At 46.2% G+C, this 10092-nt stretch overlaps 1 protein-coding gene across 1 annotated transcript in view; it reads left to right on the top strand.

Moving 5' to 3' along the window:
- Zgrf1 (zinc finger GRF-type containing 1) overlaps positions 1-10092 on the top strand; it is a 59399-nt gene that overhangs the window by 31132 nt on the left and 18175 nt on the right. The window contains exons 10-17 of the mRNA XM_033755988.1: positions 5-34; positions 371-509; positions 969-1153; positions 2803-2999; positions 3526-3665; positions 6124-6267; positions 8857-8971; positions 10035-10089. Coding sequence (XP_033611879.1) covers positions 5-34; positions 371-509; positions 969-1153; positions 2803-2999; positions 3526-3665; positions 6124-6267; positions 8857-8971; positions 10035-10089 — 1005 coding nt within the window. The remainder of the gene's footprint in view (positions 1-4; positions 35-370; positions 510-968; positions 1154-2802; positions 3000-3525; positions 3666-6123; positions 6268-8856; positions 8972-10034; positions 10090-10092) is intronic.

Raw genomic sequence — 10092 nt, forward strand, 5'->3', positions numbered from 1 at the left:
GCAGGAGCAGGGCTGCGGCGGGCAGGGCTTGCAGGTGAGCCGGGGCGGTTTCCAGCTGGGCGCGGCTTCAGCAGGATTCGCCGGACCCAATTGGAACGGGCGTTTGGAGCAGAGGGCTCTCTGAGTGCCCAGTCTGGCTTCGGTCCTGTCCTCGCCTTTGTTCCAGTCTGGCCTAGCGTTTTGTAGACATTAAAACGTGTCTGGCACCGCCCAGCCCTTTCTCCTGTTTCCAGCGCCACTGCTGTATTTTGCTTGCATGTTTTGCTGGTTGGATCATTGTTAAGACGGCGGTGTTGAACAGATCTGGAAACTATACTCGGTCACCGTTTTTTTCTGGAGCTCCTGTAACTACTGAAACCTCCTCTTGCAGGAGATCAGTGGCTCCGAGTTGTGCTTCCCAAGCAGGCAGAAGTTGGAATTTGCGCCTCTTCCCCGGCGGCGGAATCGCGTGCCTGTGCTGTTTCAGTCAGCCTCCCACTATCAGCAGACCTTCACGTCTTGCATCATAGGTACCGCTGCTAGGTTTCCCTATTGTTATCGTTGCTGCTTAATGTAGCAGGACTATGGGAAAGTGGAACGTGTTACAAATTTTTGTACTGAATTCTCCACTTGAGGTTGATTTTCCATGTCTGTTCTAGTTTCTGATGGTAACTTATCCCAACTTCAGATGCTGGTCTCTAGCTTTCAGTCCTCCTGCCTCACCCTCACAGAATGCTGAAATTACAGACCTGTACCACCATGCCTGGCTGTTTTCATTTCTTAAAATAGAAGTGTTGCTAAAGGCACTGTGAAGTGGAAAATGTTAAGTCTCATGCATAACTAGATCTCAGTGTTTGGAGGTCCAAAGGCAAATCACCTTTTAAAAAAGAAGTGTTGTATTCTGGTTGACTATTCAAGGACTGTTCTGAAATGTGGCCAGTAAAGAGCACACATGTGATACGAACACAGTTGTTTTGCCTCTTTTGTAGAACATCTGAACATACTGTTGTTTGGATCGGCACAGAGGCTGCACAGAGCTCTCTTGAAGGTTGAGGCTACGTCTTACACATCACTGAAAGAAGAGAAGATGAAGCCTGCGGAAGACAGCTTGCCATCCTGCCACCACAGGCAACCTGCGAAACTCGTCCTGGCGAAGAAGGAGGGGCCGAATCAGGTACTGGTGCCTCCCTTCTGCCCCCTGGAGCTCTGCTGGATGCCATTCATGTTCTGTTCGTGTGCCCTTGCTTCCTGGAGGGCTGGATGAGGGGAGACTAGGCTAGTACCATCCTATGTACAGCCTTCGTAGCTAATATGTAAGGAGTGCTCAGCTCTTATAATAAAAAGAATGGTCTGTGAACGTGAGTTCACATCAGCCTTCGGTTGCTTACAGGGGGGCTTATAGCTTATGGGAGGGCACTGGCTCAAGAACCAGTACCCAATAGAACATAAAATTGTCAAAAAACAAAAAGTGAGGACAGCCAGGCATGTTGTCACATGCCTATAATCTAGCACTCAGGAGGCTGAGGCAGGCTGATCACTGCAAGTTCAAGGCCAGTCTGGAATACATAGTGAAGTCCTGCCTTAACTAAAAAACAAAAAAAACCTCTCCAAAATCAGTAACAGAAAAGAGCTCATTACATTGTAGTGGACAGAAAGAGACATAGAAAGAAACTTTGATGTCCTGTGGAGTTGATAAAACAGGAGAGCTGTGCCCACACTCCAGTGCGCACGAGGAGGGCTGAAGAACGCAGAGGTGAGTCTGCCCGAGGAGACCGGAGCAGGGTAACTGCAGGCTCCCACTCCCACTCCCCCAGCAAGTGCAGCCCTCACGGACTGCACACATGGACTGGCGCCAGAAACTGAAAACCGAGTGAGGGTTGCAACCGGTCCAACTCGCAGCCCTCACTGCGGGGACCCAGAGCTGCGCTGTCTTTGGGCTGCCCTCTGCACCTGTGCTTCCCAGCCCTCATGCCGTACCATCTTCCCCAGGGTCTTGCAGCCCCGTAGACCTTCCCTGAATATATAAGTGTGACTTTGGATGAGGTGTCCGCCCGCTGTGGTGCTGCACGCCTCTAATCCCCACCTCAAGTTCAAGGCCAGTTTGGGCTACACAGCAAGACTGGCTCAAAAAACCAAAACAAAAAACAAAAAACCCACACTATTTAGTTGTCAAAGCAAGCATGCATAAATAATAGCATGGCTGGATGATGAATCTTCTGCAGCCAAGCTGTGTTATTTTCAAAATTATTTGATGAGATGGCAGCATGTGCATGTGATGTTGGTTTAGGGTTAGGTTACAGAGCAGAAAATGGATCACTGATTGAATTTTATTTTACAAAGTGAGGCTCTGTGTGTGCACAGGCCTGCCTGTGTGTTGTGTGCGGAAGAAGGACAGAAAGAGCTATACAGGTGCTGCTTGGAGTTGTTTCTGGCTAGATTTCAAGTTGTTCAGTGAGCACTTTTTCCTGTGAATCAGAGAAACAGTATGTTTTAACTTACTGTCATTTTTATGTAAGCTTTCATATTCAGAATAAGAAATCTTTTCGGCAAAGTGAAAATAAATGGAAAAGTAGGTGGTTTTAGGTTTTCATTTATTATTTAAATTCATAATAACAGTCAATTGTCTGGTACTAATTTACTACACTGCGTTAACGACAGCAGTCTTTATGAAAGGTCTTGACGACACAAAAACTAAACATTTTTCTCATTGAATTTTTAGTTGGTCTTAGTTTTTTTCCATTTCTAGGGCTTGAGCCCAAGACCTCATGCCTGCCAGGCAGGTGCTGCGCCCAGCCCTAGGTTTTAACGTCTGTTCCCCCTTAGGGCCGTCTCTTCTACACATGCGATAGACCCAGAGCCGAGCAGTGCAAGTTTTTCAAGTGGCTGGAGGAGGTGACGCCAGGCCGACCCACACGGGAGGTGTCTCTGCCCAGTGTGGTTGTAAATGACGTGAGGAGCATTGGCTCGTACGTACGCAGTCAGAAGGTCCCGCTCTACGAGGAGTGCCAGCTTTTGGTCAGGTGTGTGTCACGGTGCCAAGTCCGCCTGTGATTACCCCAGAGCCACCCGAATGGAGTATTACAGGTTTGGAGGGTGGAAACAGGCAGGTGTCTGCCGGAGAGAGCGCCCAGCTGCTGTACCAAAACTCAGCACCCTAGAAGCGTCAGGTGGGTCGGCAGTCGCAGGACAGCTGGCGGAGGCTGCCGTCCTAATTGCTGTGCAGTGTGCTCAGGGGTCTCCTTCCCAGTTCTAAGGGAAACCACTGACCAAACCATGGGGTCACCTTTAACACTAGTAGGCTGGTGATAGGCATGAAATGTACTTTCATAGCCAAATTATTGTTTTTCCTATTGGGGGTTGAATCCAGGGCCTTTGTACTGGGCTACATTCCCAGCCCTTGTGAAACAGGCTCTCATTCAATTGCTCAGGCTGTGCTCAAACTTGTTGTCCTCCTGTGTCAGCCTCCCAGAGTGCTGGGATTACCGGTGTGCACTACCACACTTGATTAAAATTCATGTTTATCTTTATTTTTTATTCTGTTTTCAGAAAAGGGTTTGACTTTCAGAGAAAACGGTATGGCAAACCAAAGCAGTTTACTACTATAAATCCTGAATGTTACAGTGAACCCAAAAGCAAACTGTATCTTAAGCTGAGTCGGAAGGAAAGTTCTTCAACCTATAGCAAAGGTTAGTCGATGATTCAATTATGTACAGACAGATAACTGTTATATACAGGTTTGTAAATTCTTTTTTTTGCTGGGGGGATGTTCTGGGGATCGAACTCAGAACCTTGGGCTTGCGAGACAGGCGTGTTGATGCTGAGCTAAATCCCTGGCCCTGTAAATTCTTTATTTTTAAGAGAATTTTAAAAGTTTGGCTTAACAGTACTATGTATAATAAACTATAGTCTTAATAAATTATATAATTTCTAAAAAGGATATCTTAAATTTTTTGAGCTTTTTAAACTTTATTACAAGAATACGAAGGCCTTTTTGTTAAATTCTTGGCATCATATAAGTAAGAATACTGATTCAACTGTCCTCTGACCTGTTACAGAAAATAAGCTGGAAAATGTAGTAAGTTGTAGTAAGTTTGTCATCAATACATCTTTCATTGTCTGTTCAGTTTCTCAGCGACACACACACACACAGGCACACAAAGACAGAGGGAGTTCCTCAGACTAAGAGCACGTGCACAGGAAAGGATGCAGCCAGGAGGCGGACAGCCTGTGTGATGGGAGGCAGTATTTTCAGACCATGTGTCTGATAAGCACCTGGTGCCCACTCTTAAGAGGAATTCAGGCAGCTCCGCAAGAAGACAGATCACCTGGTTAGAAGATTGGCAGAGACCTCAGTGGACATTTCCCAGGAAGATGCACAAATGGGCCTGGTCTGTGGGAAGGAGCTGAGCACCATCCGTCGTCGGGTGGATGGGAATTAGAACTCAGCATGAGGCCTCCTCACACCTGCGGTGTGGCTGCCATCGGAGTAGCAAGGGCTGGCATGGTGTGGAGGGGAGGGCGCAGTGCTGTCGGGAAGCCTGTACCCTGTGTAGTGTGATGGGAAATGGCTTGGAGTCCTCAGGACGAGAGTCACAACTGCCGTGCGGCCAGCAGTCTACTCCAGGTACACATCCGAAGGAAAGGAGGGCAGTTCTGCGCCACCGCTTACGGCATCAGTTGCAACAGCAAAGATGAGGAGGTATTAAAGATAAAGAGATTGCCATATATATATATATGATACTATTCAGCATAGACAATATTTTTCAGCCTGTCTTAGTTACCTTTTTCGTTGCTGAGACAAAATACTCAACACCTAATTTAAAGAGGGGAAAAAGTTCATAGAGGTTTCAGTCCATGGCTCTGAGGCAGGGTGGTAGGGCAGAGGAGCGTCACAGAGGAGAAACAGTCCATGGCAGGACAGACAGCAAAAGCAAGTGACAAGAAGCAAGCCTCTTTTTGTCCCCTATATCTTATCCAGGTTACCTGCCCTTTAGTCGGGAAGCAGTCAAATCCTTAAACCTAGCGCCCTTAATCCTAGCATTGCACTATGAATCAGTCAATCCTAGTGTCACACACTGAAGACCCGGCCACCTCTGAAAAGCTTCATGTGTGACTGAATGAGGCTTTGGGAGGACATCTAGACACAAGCTATAATACAGCCTAAGTGACCTTCAGTGGAGAATAAAGAAATAAGCTTATATATTATGCAGCAGTCTAAATGGCCTTCGGTGGAGGAGAATAAAGAAAAAAGAAAGAATTCAGAGCTGTATTGTTCAGCCTTAAGAAAGAAGGAGCTGGGGGTGGTGGAGCACACCTGTAATCCCAACACTCTGGGGCCTGAGGCAGGAGGATCACCTTGAGTTCAAGCTACAAAGGGAGACCCTGTCTCAAAAAAAGGAAGGAAATATGACCTTTGGGACATGTGTAGGCTTAGAGGACTGACACTAAGTGAAACAAGTGAGACACATAGATTTGCAGTGTCTCACTCAGGTTAATCGAAGGTAGTTGAGTCCAGAGAAGCAGCATGGTAGTGGCTGGATTCAGAGGGTGGAGGGGATGGGGGGATACAGAATGTACTTCAGGTATGCTGAAGTTCCAGTAACATACTGTAGAGTGGGGAACTATAGTTACTGATAATGTATTCAGGCCAGGCGCGTGGACACACACCTGTATTCCTAGCCACATGGGAGGCTAAAGCAGGAGATCACAAGTCCAAGGCCAGCCTAAGCAACTTAGCAAGATCCGGTCTCAAAATAAGTATAAAAAGGGCTGGGATGCAGTTCAGTGGCAGAGTACTTGCCTCACTTGCACAAGGCCCTAGGTTCAATCCCAGGGAACCCCTATAAAAGTGTTGTGTACTGAAATTTGCAAAGGGAATAGATCTTAGCAGTTCTCACCACCTGAACTGTCAGTTGAGGGTGCATTGATGAGCTGAATGTGGTAATCATGACAGAAGGGTGACTTGTGTAAAACACCATGCAGGTGCTGGGGTGGGGCTCAGTGCAACCTGTGTGCTTTTGGTGCCCTGGAGGTCCTGGCTGTGATCCAGCACTGTGCACCTGCCAATACCATGCTGTACACCAATGATACTCAGTTGCTTCCTCGTCATACTGCAGTGAAGCTGGGACATGTTTGTCGTTTCAGATGATCTCTGGGTGATTTCAAAAACCCTGGACTTTGAACTAGACACATTCATCGCATGTAGCGCTTTCTTTGGCCCATCTTCTGCCAACGAGGTGGAGCTTCTTCCTCTGAAAGGCTACATCCCATCCCGCTGGCCTACTGATGGTGAGTGTCCGCAACCATCTTCCTTCCGCTTCAGGAGAACAGTGGGCTTGGTGCGTGCTTGGAGCCAGAGCACCAGGTGGGACTGTTTGTTTCCATCAGCAGGAGAGCCTGTCAGGACTCTGCTCTGTGTGCACTGTTCCTGAAACGTGTATGGTGGTTGGACATAGCAAAGTTTCTGCAGCTCATGTCCTGCAGGGCTGGCAGTACCATGAAATCTTGAACTGTCACTTAGGTATTTTGTTAAAACTGAATTTTACACAGTATATCCTTGGCTTTTAAAAATATGAGCATTAAACGATGTAGGGTGCTGCACACCTGTAATCCTAGCACTCTGGGAGGGTGAGGCAGGAAGATCACAATTTCAAGACTTGCCTGGCAACTTGATGATTAAGAGATACTCTTGTTTTAAAAGAAGAAGAAAAAAGGGTTGAAGATGTAGTTTAGTGTGAAGGCCCAGGTTTAATCCCAAGTACCATAAAGAAGGGAAGAAAGATTAAACACTGTAAAATAGATTTTTCAGATGATTTTTTTGATGATTTCTTAATCAAGTTCTAATTCTCTAGGTTTATTTGAAAGTACATTTATCAAACAGATCATTTTTACATGAGAGGTCTCAGAAATTTTCAGTTTGGGGTATATCTTTTTTTTGAGGTACCAGGGATCGAACTCAGAACATTGCACTTGCCAGGCAGGTGCGGTGCCACTGAGCCATATCCCTGGCCCCAATTTATTTGTTTTTTTTTTTTGAGGCAGGGTCTCACTGTGTATTCTAGGCTTGCCTTGAACTCACTAGGTAACCCAGGCTGATGTTGAATACATAGTGATCCTCCTGTTTCTGCCTCTCTCAAGTTTTGGGGTTACAGGCGTGTGACACCATGTCTGGCTCTTTTTGATTTTTTTGAGACAGGGTCTCACTATGTAGCCCAGGCTGGCCTCAAAATCGGAGTGATCCTCCTCTCCTGCCTCAGCCTCCTAGGGGCTGGGATTACAGGTATGTACTGCTACGTCCTATAAAAAATTCTTTCCTTAAAAGAGACAACTGCAACCCCAAACCCACTTTTTTATTGCAGAGTGCTGACACTGCAATTAAACCTGAATACTGAGATTTTAGTTTAGGAAAAACAACTCATACATTAACATCTTTTGTCTTTTTTTGTTTGTTTTTTCTGTGTATGTGTGGGTTTTTGTTTTGAGTGTCTGGCCTCTGAAGTGGACCAGAGAAATGTCCTTGCAACTCAAAGCTCGGCTGCAGAACTGAATGACCCAAATAACCCCTCAAGGCCCCTGGAAGGCCTCGCAGTTCCTCCACCCGTCTGTCAGCCTCCACGGGAGCACCACGCACAGCCAGCCTGGACTTCCGCAGGGCCTAACTGGAGGGCGCACTTCTGAGTCTGCGCACCGCAGCGCGCTCAGCAGCCAGCAGGGCTGCATCACCAGCACAGTACCGCACCGCACACGCTCTCTGTGCAACTTTTAAATATTGAATGCATTCCTTTTAGTCTATGAAAATATACAGAAGACAGAAAATTAGGATGCTGAAATCAGGAAGAAAACAGCTGCAACAAATATGAAAATATCCATACGAAAGTGACAAATGCTTACTTAGGCTTTGGTTATAGTCAAGGTGGTTGACTAGGTTTACTTAATTAAGACTGCAAGATCAGAAGAACAAATGAAATATTAGAAATGTGTCATTAAATGCTGTGTCTTTAATTATAGACTAGATTATTAGAAATAATTACAGGCCAGGTGTGGTGGCGCACGCCTATAATCCCAGCACTCAGGAGGCTGAGGCAGGAAAATCACTGCAAGTTTGAGACCAGCCTGGGCTACACAGTGAGTTCCAGAGCAGTCTGAACTACATAGTGAGACCCAGTCTCAAAAAACCAAAAAAAAAAAGCAAAAAGAAATAATTACAGAATTATAACATAAAGAGAAGTCCACAGATTCATAGAACTAGATAGGGATTCAGCTTAATAATAAAAGTTCTTTATTAAAATAAAAATAAAAGCCGGGCATGGTGGCACACACCTGTAATCCTAGCACTTGGGAGGCTGAGGCAGGAGGATCACTGTGAGTTCGAGACCACCCTGGGCTACATAGTGAGTTCTAGGTCAGTCTCAACTACATAGTGAGACCCTTTCTCAAAAAAACAAGAAAAAAAAATTAATAAGGTGGATAGCTTGTCTTAATAAGAATTTCTTGTCTGCCTGTCTCATAAGCACAAAGTCCAAGTTCGATCCCTGGTACCAAAAAAAAAGAATTTCTCACTGCCAGGCATGATGGCACACACCTGAAATCCCTGCACTCAGGAGGCTGATGCAGGAAGACTAAGGCCAGCCTGGACTACACAGTGAGTTCAAGGCCAGCCTCAAAAGACCCTCACCAGTTAGGCCCTGTGGAAGTCCAGGCTGGCTGTGCGTGGTGCTCCCATGGAGGCTGACAGACGGGTGCAGGAACTGCGAGGCCTTCCAGGGGCCTTGAGGGGTTATTTGGGTCATGCAGTTCTGCAGCCAAGCTTTGAGTTGCAAGGACATTTTTCTCTGGTCCACTTCAGAGGCCAGACACTCATTTTCCCATCTCCTCCAGTTGTAGTCCACGCACTGTGGGTTTGCAATGCCAGCAGTGAGCTGACCACGCTGAGGAACATCCAGGAGCACCTTGACCCGGACACACTGCCGCTCACGCCCCACCTGTTAGCAGTGTAAGTTGCCGTTGCATTAAAGAGTGGTAACTGGAAGTGAATGTGAAATCGGTAGGGTTGCACTTGTAAGAAGTTTGCCAGTCTTTTCCTTCTCCTTTGGTAGGAGAAACTGTCTGTCGTGTCAAACCACAAAGAGAGAATGGGCTGGGTGGACCTCGGGGAGTGGTTGCTTAGCATGCTCCAGCCTAAAGATAAAACACGAAGGGAATACATATTATTTTTCATGTATTTATTTATTGTAGTTTTGGCTAATAAGTTGCAATTTTTTTCTCTTTATCAATGGATAACATTTATTTATTTATTCTGGTACCAAGGATCGAACTCAGGACCTTGTTGCAAGATAGGCAGTGGAACCAGTGAGCTAAATTCCTGGCCCTCAAAGGATGACTTTTAAAGGATCTTGCAAATGTTCATTTTTTATAAGTCTGTATTTTTATACCACATATCACTTAGCATTTAAAATAATCATTTCACTTTAATCAGTATATATGTCAATACTATATTTTTATTTTTGCCATTTACCTGTATTTTACCTATAATTTCTCAACACCAAGGCCCTTTATTTAATTAAACTGATAGAAAAAGCCTATTCCCAACTTGGGTTTTTGTTGTTTATCTTGTAGTGTCCTGTCTTTGTCTCACCAGTGAAGTTCTTTTTTGAGGGGGAGTTTTGAGAGGTCTCACTGTGTGCAGTCCAGGCTGGCCTCGAACTCACAGAGCTCTTCTGCCTCGGCCTTCCTACTGCTGGGGTCACGGGTGTGCACCACCACACCTAGCTTACCATAGTGAAATTCTAAATAAAATCTCTAGGAATCTGTTATGTTATTTATTAAGTATGAAATGAGTTCAGGCTTTATGAAAATAGACATAGAAGACATTTATCTGTTGTAGTGTCCAGTGCAGTAGGAGCTGTGCTCTCTGGGCCCATCTGGGAGGGGGCAGCGCTGCGGTCTGGGGACCTCACCTTCGAGGTCCTCTTGGCGGGGCGGAGCTTCGCGGCTCCTTAGCAGGGCCTGCTCGCCCCTCTCGGGTCTCACTCCTCTCTCTGCTGCCCTGTTGCCAGACCTGCGGCCCCGACGACGGTGTGCAGTCGGAGAGGGACAGCCGGTAAGAGATTTGCC

The sequence above is a fragment of the Fukomys damarensis genome, unplaced genomic scaffold (genome assembly GCF_012274545.1).
Source record: "Fukomys damarensis isolate Sample0158 unplaced genomic scaffold, DMR_v1.0_HiC HiC_scaffold_25, whole genome shotgun sequence".
NCBI classification, from domain to species: Eukaryota; Metazoa; Chordata; class Mammalia; order Rodentia; family Bathyergidae; genus Fukomys; species Fukomys damarensis.